The following is a 20,317-nucleotide window of genomic DNA, read 5'->3' as shown; positions in this document are numbered from 1 at the left end:
GTGGAAAGAGGGTGCAACTAACACAAAAAGACATGTACGACACAGAGTGAGAGACATCGGGGGATGCAAGTGAAGAGGAGAGGCTACACACACTCTAGAACAGCAGGTGTGGCCTTGAGGGAGCCCTCCTGCCAGTTTAGCACAGGCACAGGGAAGCAGGTCTCGCTGATAGGTTCCTGACAGCGGAAAGAGAGGGGGGTCCCACTATCGAGCAGGAGCTGAGGGTTGCTCTGGACTGTCTCCACTAAAGGGGGAGGTGGGGGATCAGAGGGTAGGGGGCAGGTTTTTTCAGAGATGGGGGCAGGAGGTCAAGAGAGGGGAAAGGAAGACAATGAAGACACAGAAAACATGAAACAATAACAAGAACAACAGAAATGTGAAACAGGATTTGTGAGTCAAGCCCTTAGAGCTACAGGAAATACTGCAGTAGGAGTAACTAAGGCAACAACAGGTTGTAGTAGAGCTAAGGGGAGCAGGATGACGCTGTTCTTGGATTCTAATTCAGACTCTGTTGGTTCTAACCAAAGTCATATACAGCATACAGTGCATTTGGAGTATTCAGAGCCCTTGAGTTTTTCCACATTTTGTTACGTTACAGCCTTATTCTAAAATGGATTAAATCGTTTTTTCCCCCTCATCAATCTACACACAATACCCCATAATGATACATGTTTTTTTGTGACAGTTTTGCAAATGTATTAAAAATAAAATACTGAAATATCACATTTACATAAGTATTCAGACCCTTTACTCTGTACTGTGTTGAAGCACCTTTGGCAGTGATTACAGCCTCGGGTCTTCTTGGGTATGACCCTACAAGCTTTGCACAGCTTTATCAAGACAAAGGAGATGATTGTGGACTACAGGAAAAGGAGGATCGAGCACGCCCCCCATTCTCATCGACAGGGCTGTAGTGGAGCAGGTTGAGAGCTTCAAGTTCCTTGGTGTCCACATCACCAACAAACTAACATGGTCCAAGCACACCAAGACAGTCGTGAAGAGGGCACGACAAAACCTAGACTGAAAAGATGGACATAAGACTCCTGAACAGCTAATCAAATGGCTACCCAGACTATTTGCATTGTGCCTCCCCCGGGAACGCTGCTGCTATTCTCTGTTATTATCTATGCATAATCACTTTAATAACACCACCTACATGTACATATTACCTCAATTACCTCGACACCGGTGCCCCTGCACATTGGCTCTGTACTGGTACTCCCTGTATATAGCCTCCACATTGGCTCTGTACTGGTACCCCCTGTATATAGCCTCCACATTGGCTCTGTACTGGTACCCCCTGTATATAGCCTCCACATTGGCTCTGTACTGGTACCCCCTGTATATAGCCTCCACATTGGCTCTGTACTGGTACCCCCTGTATATAGCCTCCACATTGGCTCTGTACTGGTACCCCCTGTATATAGCCTCCACATTGACTCTGTACTGGTACCCCCTGTATATAGCCTCCACATTGACTCTGTACTGGTACCCCCTGTATATAGCCTCCACATTGGCTCTGTACTGGTACCCCCTGTATATAGCCTCCACATTGGCTCTGTACTGGTACCCCCTGTATATAGCCTCCACATTGACTCTGTACTGGTACCCCTGTATATAGCCTCCACATTGGCTCTGTACTGGTACCCCTGTATATAGCCTCCACATTGACTCTGTACTGGTACCCCTGTATATAGCCTCCACGTTGACTCTGTACTGGTACCCCTGTATATAGCCTCCACATTGGCTCTGTACTGGTACCCCTGTATATAGCCTCCACATTGGCTCTGTACTGGTACCCCTGTATATAGCCTCCACATTGGCTCTGTACTGGTACCCCTGTATATAGCCTCCACATTGACTCTGTACTGGTACCCCTGTATATAACCTCCACATTGACTCTGTACTGGTACCCCTGTATATAACCTCCACATTGACTCTGTACTGGTACCCCCTGTATATAGCCTCCACATTGACTCTGTACTGGTACCCCTGTATATAACCTCCACATTGACTCTGTACTGGTACCCCTGTATATAGCCTCCACATTGGCTCTGTACACCCCCTGTATTAGCCTCCACATTGGCTCTGTACTGGTACCCCTGTATATAGCCTCCACATTGACTCTGTACTGGTACCCCTGTATATAGCCTCCACATTGACTCTGTACTGGTACCCCTGTATATAGCCTCCACATTGACTCTGTACTGGTACCCCTGTATATAGCCTCCACATTGACTCTGTACTGGTACCCCTGTATATAGCCTCCACATTGACTCTGTACTGGTACCCCTGTATATAGCCTCCACATTGACTCTGTACTGGTACCCCCTGTATATAGCCTCCACATTGACTCTGTACTGGTACCCCTGTATATAGCCTCCACATTGACTCTGTACTGGTACCCCTGTATATAGCCTCCACATTGACTCTGTACTGGTACCCCCTGTATATAGCCTCCACATTGACTCTGTACTGGTACCCCTGTATATAGCCTCCACATTGACTCTGTACTGGTACCCCCTGTATATAGCCTCCACATTGACTCTGTACTGGTACCCCTGTATATAGCCTCCACATTGACTCTGTACTGGTACCCCCTGTATATAGCCTCCACATTGATACTGGTACCCCCTGTATATAGCCTCCACATTGACTCTGTACTGGTACCCCCTGTATATAACCTCCACATTGACTCTGTACTGGTACCCCCTGTATATAACCTCCACATTGACTCTGTACTGGTACCCCCTGTATATAGCCTCCACATTGACTCTGTACTGGTACCCCCTGTATATAGCCTCCACATTGACTCTGTACTGGTACCCCCTGTATATAGCCCCTCTTGTTATTTACTGCTGTTCCTTTATTTGTTATTCTTATCTCTTTGTTTATTTTTATTTATTTATTGTATTTTATTAAAACTGCATTGTTGGTTAAAGGCTTGTAAGTAAGCATTTCACCTGTTGTATTCGGCGCATGTGACAAATAAAATTGCATTTTATTTTGGGAGTTTCTCCCATTCGTCTCTGCAGTTCCTTTCAAGCTCTGTCAGGTTGGATGAGGAGCGTCGCTGCACAGCTATTTTCAGGTCTCTCCAGAGATGTTCGATTGGGTTCAAGTTCGGGTTCTGGCTGGGCCAATAAAGGACATGCAGAGACTTGTCCCAAAGCCACTCCTGCGTTGTCTTGGCTGTGTGCTTAGGGTCGTTGTCCTGTTTGAAGGTGAACCGTTGACCCAGTCTGAGGTCATGAGCGCTCTGGAGCAGGTTCTCTCTCTCTGGACTTTGCTCTGTTCATCTTCCCCTCGATCCAGACTAGTCTCCCAGTCCCTGCCGCTGGAAAACATCCCCACAGCATGATGCTGTCACCACCATGCGTCACAGTGGGGATGGTGCCAGGTTTCCTCCAGATGTTAACGCTTGGTATTCAGGTTAAAGAGTTCAATCTTGGTTTCATCAGACCAGAGAATCTTGTTTCTAATGGTCTGAGAGTCCTTTAGGTAACTTTTGGAAAACTCCAATCAGGCTTTTGTGTGCCTTTAACTGAGGAGTGGCTTCCGTCTGGCCACTCTACCTTAAAGGCCTGATTGGTGGAGTGCTGTAGAGATGGTTGTCCTTCTGGAAGGTACTCTCATCTCCACAGAGGAACTCTAGAGCTCTGTCAGAGTGACAATCAGGTTCTTGGTCACCTCCCTGACCAAGGCCCTTCTCCCCATTTTAGAATAAAGCTGTAACGTAAAAGGGAAGGGGTCTGAATACTTTCTGAATGCACTGCATAGAGTTCGGCCATTTTATTTCTTCATTTTTCTCAACTTGAAGCTATTTTCGGTGCCTCTCTCTATAGCAATCAACAGACCACTGGCAATAGGTCTCGGAGACATTCCCTGTACGTGTGGGAGAGTCAAAAAAGTCAAAAAACAAACAACATAATCCATCACATTTGTCAGTTTCTACACACTCTGCTACATCCCAGAGTCCCCAATGGTTAATCAAAACAAGGGCTATATAAACCAATGAATGTAACACATGAGTACACTTTTTGTTTGCATATATTTCCACAACAGATATATGCTCATACAGGTGCTGGCTTGTGTGTGAGTGAACTCTTCCAACTCTCGTTCCAGTGTGCTCACCCAGTAGAGCGGAGTTGCCGTCCCCCAGGGGGAAGCGTGTGTAGCGGGGTACGTTGAAGGGGGGCAGGAGGTGGAACTTCTTCTCCAGGAGGGGCTCCAGGCGCGAGGCCGAGGGGTCGGCTGGATGGAACAGGTTGTAGACCTGCTGGCAAGCTGGGCGCAGCTGGGCCACTAAGGGGAGACAGACGTTGACAGGCATAAGAGAAGGAGAAGAGGGTTTCAAGGAGATAAGACCCTATAGTGCCTCCTTGGTCTTCACTTCCCGATTCATAGCACAAAAATGTCCACATATTAAAATAACACATTTTTAAAGCACTTTATTAATTTTCCCTCTGTTTAGGTGGGATTACCATCCAGCACAGGAATGACAGTCTTCCTCAGGGCAAGGACAAGGCCCAGTGGAGAGCCGAAGAGGAAGAAGTCTGCCACCTCAAAGTCAAACCTCCCCAGACAGCCTGCATCCTGGAAGATGCTGCTGCTGGACCTGCGGGAGCACGGGTCAGTCCGCAGGACACTGGAGTGGAGGCTGAGGGGAAAACAATAGACAAACAGCCAGAGTCAGAAAGAGGGAAGCACATACACATGTATACACACACAAACACAGAAAGACAGATCAATGTAGGTAAAAGATTACAGCAACCCATGACTCTACAATATCACATGCATAGCCATACCCTTCTCAGTACAGTGACATTAACTATTATCCATCAGCTACATCAATGATGTCATGTAACTGTAGTAACATAGATCCTGTCACACCTGGTCAGGAAGGCCTGGTGGTGTTTGATGGTGTCCAGCTCGTATGTGGAGTCGCCACTCCTTTTGCGCGGCTGCTGTCTCTTGGAGTCGTCTGGTCCTCCTGAGCGGGGGATGTCGATGTTGCTGAGGCTCAGGTGGCGGCTGCCCTCCAGAGTGGGAGAGGCAGAGCCGTGCCCACTGTTTATGATGATGCCTGGGGAGAGGAGGTCCTGGTCCTGCAGGGAGGGATGGGGGGGACAGAGGATGGGGAATGTATGCTGAACTTGACTGACATGCAAACGGCACCAGACCTAGGTTGGACGCTGGATAAGTGTCCTTCTCAGCGGAGAAATGTGGTGGTGAAATAGTAAGAGTGTTGTAACTTTTATTTCGAGCTACTAGGTGAGTGAGTGTCTGTGATTTGGAGTATGGGTAACGATGTAAAGCTTAGGAACAGAGAGAGTAAATAAGCATCAAGGTTTAGGTCTTACCTGTACGCTGATTACACTGCCCCTGCGGCTGCTGTTCTGGCTGTCACCAATAGTTTGGTTGCTGCTGCACAATGCGTCAAACCCCAGGATCCCTCCCACACAGTCCCCAATCAGGCAAACCTACACAGAGGTCACAGGTCAATTTACTAAAACAGATCAGGTCATTAGATATCCAACAGGATGCAGAGAACGGCTTCCAACCCCTTTTAAAATAATCAGCTGTAATAACCACATAATCAAACATACCCACACATTTGCAGGCGCACATAAGCAAAAATAATCTGTCAAATAATGTGAGCCTCTGACAATTTGTTAGAAAAATGTATACTAAATTCAACTTGTGACAAATATTGAATGCTAGTGTCAGAAAACATCCACATAATTCAGAAACAGAAAACATCCACATAATTCAGAAACAGAAAACATCCACATAATTCAGAAACAGAAAACACCCACATAATTAATTTGGTGCTGAAAGGATTCAAATCCAAATGATGTTTTTCATAAGAAATCTACTCTTTGACCCGCGAACATGCTCTTGCCATTTTAGAGCTCCAAATAAAGAGCAGGCCATGCCCGTATCAACGGAGGGGCTGAGGGGCCCGTATCAACGGAGGGGCTGAGGGGCCCGTATCAACGGAGGGGCTGAGGGGCCCGTATCAACGGAGGGGCTGACGGGCCCGTATCAACGGAGGGGCTGACGGGCCCGTATCAACGGAGGGGCTGACGGGCCCGTATCAACGGAGGGGCTGACGGGCCCGTATCAACGGAGGGGCTGACGGGCCCGTATCAACGGAGGGGCTGACGGGCCCGTATCAACGGAGGGGCTGACGGGCCCGTATCAACGGAGGGGCTGACGGGCCCGTATCAACGGAGGGGCTGACGGGCCCGTATCAACGGAGGGGCTGAGGGGCCCGTATCAACGGAGGGGCTGAGGGGCCCGTATCAACGGAGGGGCTGCGGGCCCGTATCAACGGAGGGGCTGACGGGCCCGTATCAACGGAGGGGCTGACGGGCCCGTATCAACGGAGGGGCTGACGGGCCCGTATCAACGGAGGGGCTGACGGGCCCGTATCAACGGAGGGGCTGACGGGCCCGTATCAACGGAGGGGCTGAGGGGCCCGTATCAACGGAGGGGCTGACGGGCCCGTATCAACGGAGGGGCTGACGGGCCCGTATCAACGGAGGGGCTGACGGGCCCGTATCAACGGAGGGGCTGACGGGCCCGTATCAACGGAGGGGCTGACGGGCCCGTATCAACGGAGGGGCTGACGGGCCCGTATCAACGGAGGGGCTGACGGGACCGTATCAACGGAGGGGCTGACGGGCCCGTATCAACGGAGGGGCTGACGGGACCGTATCAACGGAGGGGCTGACGGGCCCGTATCAACGGAGGGGCTGACGGGACCGTATCAACGGAGGGGCTGACGGGCCCGTATCAACGGAGGGGCTGACGGGACCGTATCAACGGAGGGGCTGACGGGACCGTATTAACGGAGGGGCTGACGGGACCGTATTAACGGAGGGGCTGACGGGACCGTATTAACGGAGAGGCTGACAGGCCCGTATCAACGCAGAGGTTGGCAGGCCCATATTAATGGAGAGGCTGACAGGTCAGTAGCAGCTCCTCACCTGGCCAGAGAAGGTTGCCCCGTTCAGGGACCTGATGAAGTCATTGTACACCTGGTTGGCTCTCATGATGACGGTGGCCACAGCCTCCTGGTACTGGGGGGCGGAGGTGGCCAGCAGAGGCAGGGCAGCCAGGGGGATGTGGTCCTGACTGCTAGACAGACAGCTCTCATCATAACTGTATGGGCTGAGACTGAAGCCAGGGATACACACAGGGGAAGGTTAGTAATAGTAGTAGGTTGTGTACACAATATCTACGGTTGTGTAGAGTGTGTGTGTCCCTCACTTGGTAACCAGGGAGAAGGCCTCAGCGCAGATGGCGGGACAGGGAACCAGACGGATGGCGATGCGGCCCAGCGCAGTGGGATAGTGAACGCGCATCACTGCGTCAAAGGCCGTGCTGATAGTGTTGATGTCGCCTTGCTTACTGGTCTGGTCCCCTCCGCCCGTGTCCAGGATGTTGCCCCCATGTAACACCAGGATCAGCACATGAATCTTAGAAGGCTGCAGACATTCCTGGGAGGACAGGTCCTATTATGGGGGAGGAAAGGAGGGGGAATGGATGGAGTGAATGGGAGGTAAAGAGAAAAGGCAGGATGAGGGACATGAGAGAGATCTGTTAAACTCAAGGGAAATGAAGCCATTCACCCATAGAACCATGCTTCTGGCTTGACTACTAAAGTATCATGACCACTGACAACATGCTTCTTGACTTGCTCACAAAACCACACTGAGACAATAACAAGGCTTTGTGGTTGCACACACCTCTTTAGTATATAGCGAAACATCTCATTGTGTGTTCAGTTTGCAATTCCACTTCCTTCAGATATGAAACTCAGGAAGCGTATACAGTTTGTGATAACTACACCCTATCCAGCAACAGCATGCCTGTCCAGCTTTCCTCTTCACACTCAGAGCATCATTAAGAGACGCTGACCAACCTACACCCCAGCTGGTCACACTGCAAACGCTTCCAACTTTAGCCAACCACTACAACAACAAGAAAAACCAAGGGCAGAGACACATTTGTATACAAATACAAAACCACACTCACATAAAAAGGGAAAATGGAAATGTGAAGTTTTTGTGTGTTCAAAAACTCACATTTTTCACAGAGGCTGTACACAATACACTCCACGGCACGGCTACAGTTCAGAGAATATTTCATAAGGGATAGGGGGTTTGAGGAGTAGAGGGGGTGGGCTAGGGAAAAGACAGGAGCAGGGCAGTTACTACTGGGTCTGTTAGGGTGTCTGTGGATCTACTCTGGCCCATAATGCAATGGGACAGGAAGTTTACTTACTGACTGGTGCTTGGTTACGGTGATGGTGGGAATGGTAGAGCTATAGGCTTGGCTGCTAACAGAGCCACGCATCTGAACACAAGAGGACAGAGAGTGCTTGAAGGAGTCCACCTCTCTCTGACTGCCACCACTAAAGCCCTACACAGAATATTCACTTCAACACCTACTGTTAGGCTTGAGCGCTTTAGTGGCTGGGTGACTGGGATTTAAGTTTCCCTTTAGCTCACACTTCCTGCATGTTTAATGTTGATATTTTGTCTGAATATGATCTCAGCCAGACCGCATCTACAGTTGAAGTCGGAAGTTTACATACAATTAGGTTGGAGTCATTTAAACTCGTTTTTCAACCACTCCACACATTTTTTGTGAACAAACTATAGTTTTGGCAAGTCTGTTAGGACATCTACTTTGTGCATGACACAAGTCATTTTTCCAATAATTGTTTACAGACAGATTATTTCACTGTATCACAACTCCAGTGGTTCAGAAGTTTACATACACTAAGTTGACTGTGCCTTTTAACAGCTTGGAAAATACCAGAAAATGATGTCATGGCTTTAGAAGCTTCTGATAGGCTAATTGACATCATTTGAGTCAATTGGAGGTGTACCTGTGGATGTATTTCAAGGCCTACCTTCAAACTCAGTGCCTCTGTTTGACATAATGGGAAAATCAAAAGAAATCATCCAATACCTCAGGGCAAAAAAATTGTCTGGTTCATCCTTGGGAGCAATTTCCAAATCCCTGAAAGTACCACGTTCATCTGTATAAACAATAGTACGCAAGTATAAACACCATGGGACCACGCAGCCTTCATACTCAGAGCCTTCGACTCTGTCAATCACCACATCCTCATCGGCAGACTCGACAGCCTTGGTTTCTCAAATGATTGCCTCGCCTGGTTCACCAACTACTTCTCTGATAGAGTTCAGTGTGTTAAATCGGAGGGTCTGCTGTCCGGACCTCTGGCAGTCTCTATGGGGGTTCCACAGGGTTCAATTCTTAGACCGACTCTCTTCTCTGTATACATCAATGAGGTCGCTCTTGCTGCTGGTGAGTCTCTGATCCACCTCTACGCAGACGACACCATTCTGTATACTTCTGGCCCTTCTTTGGACACTGTGTAAACAACCCTCCAGGCAAGCTTCAATGCCATACAACTCTCCTTCCGTGGCCTCCAATTGCTCTTAACTTCTTCGAGATAGGGGGCGCTCTTTTAATTTTTGGATAAAAAACGTTCCCGTTTTAAACAAGATATTTTGTCACGAAAAGATGCTCGACTATGCATGTAATTGACAGCTTTGGAAAGAAAAAAACTCTGACGTTTCCAAAACTGCAAAGATATTATCTGTGAATGCCCCAGAACTAATGCTACAGGCGAAACCAAGATGAAGTTTCATACAGGAAATGCCCCAGATTCTGAAGGCGCTGTGTTCCAATGTCTCCTTATATGGCTGTGAATGCCCCAGGAATGAGCCTGCCCTTTCTGTCGTTTCCCCAAGGTGTCTGCAGCATTGTGACGTATTTGTAGGCATATCATTGGAAGATTGACCATAAGAGACATTTACATTTACCAGGTGTCCGCCCGGTGTCCTGCGTCGAAATTATTGCGTAATCTCCAGGTCCATGCGCGTTCCATTTCTTCAGAGGATTAACTAAACTGCCACAAATGACTTATTGTCGAATAGATATGTGAAAAACACCTTGAGGATTGATTCTAAACAACGTTTGCCATGTTTCTGTCGATATTATGGAGTTAATTTGGAAAAAAGTTTGCGTTTTAATGACTTAATTTTCGTTTTTTTTCTTACCCAAACGTGATGAAGAAAACGGAGCGATTTGTCTACACAAATAATATTTTTGTAAAAACTGAACATTTGCTATCTAACTGAGAGTCTCCTCATTGAAAACATCTGAAGTTCTTCAAAGGTAAATGATTTTATTTGAATGCTTTTCTTGTTTTTGTGAAAATGTTGCATGCTGAATGCCAGGCTTAATCCTATGCTAGGCTATCAATACTGTTACACAAATGCTTGTTTAGCTATGGTTCAAAAGCATATTTTGAAAATCTGAGATGACAGCGTTGTTAACAAAATGCTAAGCTTGAGAGCAAATATATTTATTTCATTTCATTTGCGATTTTCATGAATAGTTAACGTTGCGTTATGCTAATGAGCTTGCCTGGAGAATTACACTCCTGGATACAGGTTTTTTCCGTCACCAAACGTGATGAACAAAACGGAGCGATTTGTCCTACACAAATAATATTTTTGTAAAAACTGAACATTTGCTATCTAACTGAGTCTCCTCATTGAAAACATCTGAAGTTCTTCAAAGGTAAATGATTTTATTTGAATGCTTTTCTTGTTTTTGTGAAAACATTGCATGCTGAATGCTACGCTAAATGCTACGCTAAATGCTACGCTAAATGCTACACTAGCTATCAATAATCTTACACAAATGCTTGTTTTGCTATGGTTGAAAAGCATATTTTGAAAATCTGAGATGACAGTGTTGTTAACAAAAGGCTAAGCTTGAGAACTAGCATATTTATTTAATTTGCGATTTTCATGAATAGTTAACGTTGCGTTATGGTATTGAGCTTGAGGCTGTATTCACGATCCCGCATCCGGGATGGCTAGAATCAAGAGGTTAAATACAAGTAAAACTAAATGCATGCTCTTCAACCGATCGCTACCTGCACCTACCCGCCTGTCCAACATTACTACTCTGGACGGCTCTGACTTAGAATGTGTGGACAACTACAAATACTTAGGTGTTTGGTTAGACTGTAAACTCTCCTTCCAGACCCATATCAAACATCTCCAGTCCAAAGTTAAATCTAGAATAGGCTTCCTATTTCGCAACAAAGCATCCTTCACTCATGCTGCCAAACATACCCTTGTAAAACTGACCATCCTACCTTTCCTCGACTTTGGCGATGTCATTTACAAAATAGCCTCCAATACCCTACTCAACAAATTGGATGCAGTCTATCACAGTGCAATCCGTTTTGTCACCAAAGCCCCATATACACTACCGACCAATGCGACCTGTACGCTCTCGTTGGCTGGCCCTCGCTTCATACTCGTCGCCAAACCCACTGGCTCCATGTCATCTACAAGACCCTGCTAGGTAAAGTCCCCCTTTATCTCAGCTCGCTGGTCACCATAGCATCTCCCACCTGTAGCACACGCTCCAGCAGGTATATCTCTAGTCACCCCCAAAACCAATTATTTCTTTGGCTGCCTCTCCTTCCAGTTCTCTGCTGCCAATGACTGGAACAAACTACAAAAATTTCTGAAACTGGAAACACTTATCTCCCTCCCTCACTAGCTTTAAGCACAAACTGTCAGAGCAGCTCACAGACTACTGCACCTGTACATAGCCCACCTATAATTTAGCCCAAACAACTACCTCTTTCCCTACTGTATTTAATTCATTTTGCTCCTTTGCACCCGATTATTTTTATTTCTACTTTGCACATTCTTCCATTGCAAATCTACCATTCCAGTGTTTTACTTGCTATATTGTATTTACTTTGCCACCATGGCCTTTTTTTGCCTTTACCTCCCTTATCTCACCTCATTTGCTCACATCGTATATAGACTTGTTTATACTGTATTATTGACTGTGTGTTTGTTTTACTCCATGTGTAACTCTGTGTCGTTGTATGTGTTGAACTGCTTTGCTTTATCTTGGCCAGGTCGCAATTGTAAATGAGAACTTGTTCTCAACTTGCCCACCTGGTTAAATAAAGGTGAAATTAAATAAAAAATATAAAAAATACCACTCAGGAAGGAGAACCCTTCTATCTCCGAGAGATGAATGTACTTTGGTGCGAAAAGTGCAAATCAATCCCAGAACAACAGCAAAGGACCATGTGAATATGCTGGAGGAAACAGGTACAAAAGTATCTATAGCCACAGTAAAATGAGTCCTTTAATCGACATAACCTGAAAGGTCGCTCCGCAAGGAAGAAGCCACTGCTCCAAAACCACCATAAAAAAGACAGATTATGGTTTGCAACTGCACATGGGGACAAAGATCGTACTTTTTGGAGAAATGTCCTCTGGTCTGATGAAACAAAAATAGAACTGTTTGGTCATAATGACCATCGTCATGTTTGGAGGAAAAAGGGGGAGGCTTGCAAGCGAAGAACGCCATCCCAACCTTGAAGCACAGGGGTCGCAGCATCATGTTGTGGGGGTGCTTTGCTGCAGGAGGGACTGGTGCACATCTTAAAATAGATGGCATCATGAGGGAGGAGGAAAATTAGGTAGATATATTGAAGCAACATCTCAAGACATCAGTCAGGAAGTTAAAGCTTGGTAGCAAATGTTTCTTCCAAATGGACAATGACCCCAAGCATACGTCCAAAGTTGTGGCAAACTGGCTTAAGGACAACAAAGTCAAGGTATTGGAGTGTCCATCACAAAGCCCTGAACTCATTCCTATAGAAAATGTGTGGGGAGACCTGAAAAAGCGTGTGAGAGCAAGAAGGCCTACAAACCTGACTCAGTTACACAAGCTCTGTCAGGAGGAATGGGCAGAAAAAATCCACCCAACTTATTGTGGGAAGCATGTGGAAGGCTACCTGAAATGTTTTACCCAGGTTAAACAATTTAAAGGCAATGCTACCAAATACTAATTGAGTGTATGTAAACGTCTGACCCACTGGGAATGTGATATATTATGAAAGAAATAAAAGCTGAAATAAATCACTCTATTATTCGGACATTTCACTTTCTTAAAATAAAAGTGGTGATTCTAACTGACAGGGATTAAATGTCAGGAATTGTGAAAAATTGAGTTTAAATGTATTTGGCTAAGGTGTATGTAAACATCCGACTTCAACTGTACGTAACATGTTACGAATTTTGGGTCTGGCTGTCATGGTGTTGTTGGTATACCAATGTTCAGTTGAAAAGCCCTTCACCCTCCCAAGTACCTACCTCATCTAGTCTCTCCTCGCTGGCTGCCCTCTCATAGTCCCCTGACATATCCTTGTACAGCTCTCCTGCAGAAACATCCAGAGACACACTTTAATGTCGAGAATCAGAGTAATATAACACTGTCGGTAAAAAAAGACACTGACACAAACTCCATCTCCTCTGTCTCGCCCATCTCCCATAATACAACACATAGGGTTCGTCTCCATACCAGGGTTGTCTTCTGCGTCAGCCGCCTCAATCTTGTCCATGAGGTCATTGGAGTTCCACTTGGCGATCTCCTTGGGGAAAACCTGTTCATCATCTGACAAGTCCTCTGTGGGGAGAAGGGACAGGATTTATATTACCAAGTATAACACCTGTCAAGTCAATGTGCCATTTTATCCCATCTACAATATATTCAGCAGTGGTGGAAAAAGTACCCAATTTCCATATTTGAGTAAAAGTAAAAGATACCTTAATAGAAAGTTACTCAAGTAAAAGTGATATTCACCCAGTAAAGTACTACTTGAGTAAAAGTTGTAAAGTATTTGGTTTTAAATATAAGTATCAAAAGTAAATGTAAATGCTAAAATATACTTAAGTATCAAAACTAAAAGTAGAAATAATTTCAAATTCCTTATATAAAAACAAAGCTGACTGCACCATTTTCTTGTTTAAATTTTTTTATGGATAGCCAGGGGCACACTCCAACACTCAGACATTATTTACAAAAGATGCATTTGTGTTTGTGAGTCCACCAGAACATAGGCAGGCAGTAGGGATGACCACGTGTTCTCCTGGTAAGTGCTTGATTTTCACAATTGTCCTGTCTTGCTAAGCATTCAAAATGTAACGACCACTTTGGGTTGCAGGGAAATGTATGGAGTAAAAAGTACAATATTTTCTTTAGGAATGTAGTGAAGTAAAAGTTGTAAAAAATATAAATAGTAAAGTACAGATACCCCCCAAAACATAGTACTCAAGTAGTACTTTAAAGTAATTTTACTTAAGTACTTTACACCACTGATATTTAGGGCCCTGTTTTTCAAAAGTTATCTGGATTTTGCCTATCAGATAGGATTAAATGCATAGAAATAGATTGAATAGAACCGGGGTGTCCCCATTCAAGTTAATGATTCATCCTTTCTTTTCATTATATTTCTATGCATTTAATCCTACCCTAGAGGCGAAATCCAGATAACATTTGAAAAACTGGGCACAGGTGACCAGTCACAGATCATTCTCAAACATTCTGTGACAAGGAACACGGAACTTTTGAGACATTTATATGTTCACAAATGTGAAAGGGGCTTCTGTGTACTGGCTGAGTACAGATAGATACAAACATACAGTACACCCTGATCTCTACCATAGGATATTATGTGGCCAATCATTGTGGATAAAAAATAATACTGATAAAGTAATTACTACCCTGAACTAGATGTGTTCCTTTAGAAACCATAGTGGTTTTGAAATAGCATAGCCTCCTCAATCAAATCACCAAGCCACTGGGATCTTTCAGTGAAATCACATTACACAACCTGTAGCCTATACACGTCTGCTTTATCAAAAGGTCGCCACTCAAACCTCCAAAACAATGTTTTGCTGGTCCTCAGTTGCACAGATCAGGGAGAAGCTCAGTCCAGGTAAAGAAGCTGAGCAGTATAAAAGCTGCTATATGAGCAGGAGCATTTATCGTAGTACGCTCAAACACTTTTCAGCTTAAATTTATTCAAATGATGCTACAGAGCAGTAGCATTCATGTGTCAAATTGGTTTAATCATTCCATGGTCTGACATGCAATGGTCATGAATGGATACAGTGTAAGTACTGTGGCACTAAGATGACAGAATGTTACAGCTATATGCCTACTATCAGACTTGATTCTGTTAATTTAATTACAAACATATTTATGCATATTGCATATGCCTGTATGTATGCTATTGTCATCCTTGTAACCTCTATAAATCGTGTCACCATCTGATCATGGTAATCTTAATGAACGGCTCATACAGAGACAAGGCATGGGTGTTCTCAGCTCTTATGATATGCTACTGTACTGCTCACAAGGAAAATGTCATGAGGAAAAGATTCCATGGAACCAGTACTTACTGTCCTATTACATTACAAACCCCACCAAACTGCTGCTCTAGAAATCCTTGCTCATTATGGCAATGTTTTCAGAGTTCATTATTAAGGGATTAACTCATGAAGAGACTGAGTAGGGTTGCTTGTATAATAAAATAGTTACAGTGAAGTATTATTTCATTATGTTTCAGCATTTAGTTTCCACATTTTAATTGATTTGAAATGAACCAATCAGGTGTCCAATGAAAAGTTGAAGACTCCCAGTAGCCACATACTGGGGTGTACATAATGGTATATACATACCACACTGTATGATGGTTAGTGGGAAAACAGATGAATCCAGGGATGAAACAACAATATATATTCACCGGAAACAGCTACCATCTCATTGTGAACATAAATAATAGCACAAACACCAAAAGCATACAGCTATATATATTTGAACATGCAGCTAAATGCACATTTACAATGCAGTTACCTCATGACATCTCATGAACAGTTTCAACAGTTGATACAGATTTAATCCACATATTTAATCCACATTGTATCCATTTATTTAAATGATACTGATGCTTAGGAAACATGCATTGCTTTATTATTCTTATTCCATTACTTCCTACTTTATTATGTCATATACACAAATCTAAGTTAATCATGTTTCCACCCATACACCTACAGATAATACAACATCATTTTGTGGATTGACATGAAGGGATGATTGACTCTCAACAGGCAATGTGTGGTGGATGTGATGAGCTTTACGAAGTACAGACTTAGTCTTTACGAACGGTCTGATAAATGCAATAGGTAGGGCGTAAAAGTGTGTGTTGTGTGTCTAGGACGGCAGGGTGAGATAGTTTTGTCAATGGGAAACAGGTGAAGATAGAGGGTGATGATTTCAGCACTTCTTCAGGACAAGCCAAAACCCGGGGTGAGTCCTCTCCTGGGCTCACCCAGCAGATGAACCCAAGTGTCGAGCTGCACCCACCTATTTCAACCGCAGGCCAAAAGCATGCTGGGTATCTGGGTAGCTTAAGAACTGATCTGTGTTGAAGAGACGCATGCAGAGTCAAAGGAGGAAGCAGCAGTAAGGTTACGGGAATGGAACACACTACTAGTGTTGTCTACTGTAACCTACTCTAGGACTCTAAAAAGGTCTATATCAAAGTGGTGGTTTTACCGTGAGCATCAAAGAACTCCTCTTCTGAGCTGTCCTCGGAGTCTCGTGCTATGCTCTGCATCCTCCATTCAGAGAGGCTGTGGCGTGATGGGCTGGCTGAAAACAGAGGGGAACAAACCGTACCGCTGTTATTTTTTATTTTCGTGGTATCCAATTGTTAGTAGTTACTATCTTGTCTCATCACTACAACTCCCGTACGGGCTCGGGAGAGACGAAGGTTGAAAAGCCATGAATCCTCTGAAACACAACCCAACCAAGCCGCGCTGCTTCTTAACACAGCGCGCATCCAACCCGGAAGCCAGCCACACCAATGTGTTGGAGGGAACACCGTGCGTGCACCTGACGACCTTGGTTAGCGTGCATTGCGCCCGGCCCGCCACAGGAGTCGCTGGTGCGCGATGAGACAAGGATATCCCTACCGGCCAAACCCTCCCTAACTCGGACAACGCTAGGCCAATTGTGCGTCGCTCCACGGATCTCCCGGTCGTGGCCGGCTGCGACAGAGCCTGTGCGCAATCCCACTGCGATGCAGTGCCCTAGACCACCGCTGCGCCACCCGGGAGGCCCACCGTATTTTATGACGCAACTGCATCATATTCCCACTGATGCACACACACCCACACACACACACACAGTTATACTTGACTTAATCACAGATCAATTGCTCAGTGGTCAGGAGGGGGCGTGAAGAGTGGAGTCCAACATAACACAGACACACTGACACTCAATTAGCACACAGAAATATCTCTTTGAAAGCCTGGCTGGCCCATGCTGGATGCTCATGGGCTAGGGAGCGCAGCTGTGCTTGTCAGCCCAGAGAGGGGAGCAGCAGAGGTGGAGCGGAGGGTCAGTGTGAAGAGAGTCAGCCTCCTCTAGCCTGTGATGTCAATACTACTGCTATAAATAGCCCAGGAGAGTGCAGTAGAGGGGGATAATAGTAGTAATGGGGGAAAAATGTCTATACAGTTATATATCGGGAAATTATCTTTGACGATATATCGTAACTTATTGACAAAAAAGCAATATTATTATTGCGCTAGCTGGCTGTACCAAAACTTGTTTTCTCATGACTCTCTCTTGTACTTCTGCAAGGGGTGAAATAAGGGGTGAAATGAGGCTGACTGGCAGAGAGAGAGGCTCCAGGTGGCAGGCAGGATTCTGACTGGTGCTTAAAGGTGGGGATGGGGGACGTACTGTCTGTAGGACAGGGGTTTGTCCTTAGACTGTATATTGAACAGGCAGGTACGCAAAATCTGGATAAAGCAGGGACAGTAGTTGTGTAGATACAGCACCTAGATACATACTCAATAACACATGATGTCTGTACACCACCTGCTTGTTAAACAGTCCATTATCTCCACACGGATACAGATGATTGGGCTCAAACATCTCACCTCCTCTCTTGGATGAGTGGGAGGATCTGGAGGAGGTGGACCACTGCTTGGTGAGCCCTGCTCGTTTTGTTTGGAGAGTGTCTCCCCCGCCCCCTGCACTGACCACCTCAGTTTCTAAGGAGCTAATGGTATCTTTGGCCTCCTGGTTCTTGTTTGGGGATGAAGCAGCACCATTGGCCTCGGTGGCCTCCTCTGCCTGGCTGAACTGGGCCATCTTCTGGGCCAGGGCCAGCTGGGTCTCAAGCTCCAGCTGTCTGATGTCCTCAATGGTCAGGCCGTACCACTGATCCTGCCAGCACCAGGCCTGCCGGTGGGCCCGCACCATCACCTTCCTCAGCCCTGAGGAAGGGGAGGGGAGATTGGTTTAGACAGACAGCACTGGAAAACATCAGTGCATCCCACCTGGCCACCCCCTCCAACATATTGACACTATTTTAGCTGAAGTTTGCTAGCTAAACTAGTCAGCAGCAGCATGCCTGTAGTATGGGAACACTACTTCTCTTGGACCAAGCAGTCATATAGCCAGCACCGGGGAAAGGATATATTAAGGTATTGTTCATAGTACTCTTTCAACGCCTAATCGCATCTCATACGCACCTACATCATGGATGAAGCGCTCGATCTTGGACTGCATACCCCAGTAGCGGAACTCCACCTTGCACAGTTTGTAAGCACACATGATGGGCGTCTTCCCTGGGTTGTTGTTGTACTCCTCGATCCAGTCCTCCTGCAGAGGGCCTCTCTTGGTCTTGTCTGACCTGTAGATCCGAGGGTCCTCCTCTTGCATGTACTCATGTGGGGGGATGGGATCTTTGACAATGTCGATGGGGTCTGCAAGAGAGTCTGATGTGAACAAGTGCTAAAAATAACATGTACATATGAGCAGGTGGGTTGTTGGGGTGTCCACATTTTCCTACATGACATAGCCAGTCGTTTATGGCTGTTGGTCGAAACAAAATTGTTTGACAACCAAGTTATTTTGACACGTTAATTAAATCTAGGACACTTAATAGTACACACTGGATTTGGTATTTCTAGGACAAACCTTTTCTCTTTTCGGTCCACAACTGACGATGAACCAGGGTAAAAATGTCATTCATGACATCTCAGGAACACTGGCAATGAATTGTGTAAATTGGGTCACTGCATGCCCTCAAACCATGAGCATCTGAGCAGCGTGACAGCCTCTCTGTTGCCGCCAACAACAGGAAAACAGCTGCAGTGGTAGCAAACGGCCACCAGTGGGCCTCTACTCCACTGGCTGCTGTGTGAGCCCAGGAGCTTCCCTCTAAACCTTGTGGGGGTCATGAGTCAGGAAGCCCTCAATACTAATCATGACTATTTAAAACAAGACCAATTACATAGGTCTGTCATTTTGCAAGTTGTCCATTGTGAGAAAATAAATTCACCATCTAACATTGCTGTCAATTTGGACACTATGGTCTGAGGCTATAGTGTCCTTCTAATCTCCCACTATTTGTCCCAGACTGGTACCACAGGTTCTTACCCAGAGTCCTTAGCCTCTTCTCGACTGGGGACATGTTGAAGACGTCTGGCTGGTTCCCTGTGTCTGGCTTGTAGTACGTCTCAATGTCAATGGAGAACTTCTCAACAAAGGGACAGGTGTACCTGGAGGAGAAAGGACAGCAAGCTTAGAGGTCACAGTAATAAATAACCACAATATATTGACCTGGACACACTATATACTCACAGGGAAATGACTGGTGGAAACATCTTGATGTCTCTGTTATTGAGTGGGTTCTTTGTTAAATGATGGACAGGCCCAAAATATGCCTACATGGCAAGAGTTAGCTACTGCTGGTCTTTGTCTCTGTCTGTCACTCTCAATCTTTCTCACCCGAACTCTCTCTCTGTGTTTCTGGCTCCAGGCGAGGTGTAGAGGTGCTAGCCCTGCCCATCTCTCAGTCGTCTGCAGCAGAGCTGTCACTGCTTTGATAAATGTGTCAGCAGATGGCTCCAGTCTATCAGTACCTTGACAGTGTTTAAGGGGAGCTTCTCATTTCAGCAGCCTCACGCCTGCGGCTCTGCCCAGGCCCCAGACAGACAGACACTAAGACTGGGGGGGGGTCATCAACTCTTATTGACAGGCTGGCTAGCAGAGCTGCTGACCTGAAGACTGTCCATGTCTTAGTTGGCACGCTCAGCAGTGTTCTGACAACTGCTCTGGAAGATTTGCTTGGCTCTTTATTTGGCTCTTAGTAACATTTTTTTCCTGAAGGGACAGATTGGATAAACAATCACTCCATTATGGATAAGGCTTGACGTTGAGTATACGCTTAAGGGAAACCGTCTCATCATACTGTACTGAAGGGGTTGCCATCTCAACATGTTAAGCTTTTCCTGTGGAAGTGGGGGAGGCTCCCTGACTGTATAGGGGTATAAGGGTAGTACTTCTCTGTGTGGGG

The 20,317-nt window shown here is 45.8% G+C and overlaps 1 protein-coding gene across 16 annotated transcripts in view; it reads right to left on the bottom strand.

Annotated features, from left to right (window-relative positions):
• Positions 1-20,317, bottom strand: part of LOC118394062 (membrane-associated phosphatidylinositol transfer protein 2-like) — an 86,693-nt gene that overhangs the window by 11,792 nt on the left and 54,584 nt on the right. For 12 of the 16 annotated variants that reach the window (XR_008063934.1, XR_008063935.1, XR_008063933.1 and 9 more), the window contains 14 exons: positions 19,399-19,520; positions 18,489-18,722; positions 17,892-18,230; positions 16,498-16,593; positions 13,459-13,563; positions 13,251-13,315; positions 8,296-8,367; positions 7,279-7,523; positions 6,996-7,185; positions 5,364-5,483; positions 4,894-5,108; positions 4,485-4,660; positions 4,135-4,305; positions 92-244 (listed from right to left, as the gene is read on the bottom strand). Coding sequence is in view for 10 of the 16 variants with exons in the window: in XM_052461521.1 (XP_052317481.1) it covers positions 92-244; positions 4,135-4,305; positions 4,485-4,660; positions 4,894-5,108; positions 5,364-5,483; positions 6,996-7,185; positions 7,279-7,523; positions 8,296-8,367; positions 13,251-13,315; positions 13,459-13,563; positions 16,498-16,593; positions 17,892-18,230; positions 18,489-18,722; positions 19,399-19,520 (2,303 nt within the window). In the remaining 6 variants the exon portion in view is untranslated. The remainder of the gene's footprint in view (positions 1-91; positions 245-4,134; positions 4,306-4,484; positions 4,661-4,893; positions 5,109-5,363; positions 5,484-6,995; positions 7,186-7,278; positions 7,524-8,295; positions 8,368-13,250; positions 13,316-13,458; positions 13,564-16,497; positions 16,594-17,891; positions 18,231-18,488; positions 18,723-19,398; positions 19,521-20,317) is intronic. The other 4 variants (XM_052461516.1, XM_052461519.1, XM_052461520.1 and 1 more) reach the window with 2 other exon arrangements.

Source organism: Oncorhynchus keta, chromosome 14 (genome assembly GCF_023373465.1).
Source record: "Oncorhynchus keta strain PuntledgeMale-10-30-2019 chromosome 14, Oket_V2, whole genome shotgun sequence".
In the NCBI taxonomy this organism is placed as follows: domain Eukaryota; kingdom Metazoa; phylum Chordata; class Actinopteri; order Salmoniformes; family Salmonidae; genus Oncorhynchus; species Oncorhynchus keta.
Note: the sequence above shows the minus strand (reverse complement) of the source record. Positions and strands in the feature narration are given on the sequence as shown.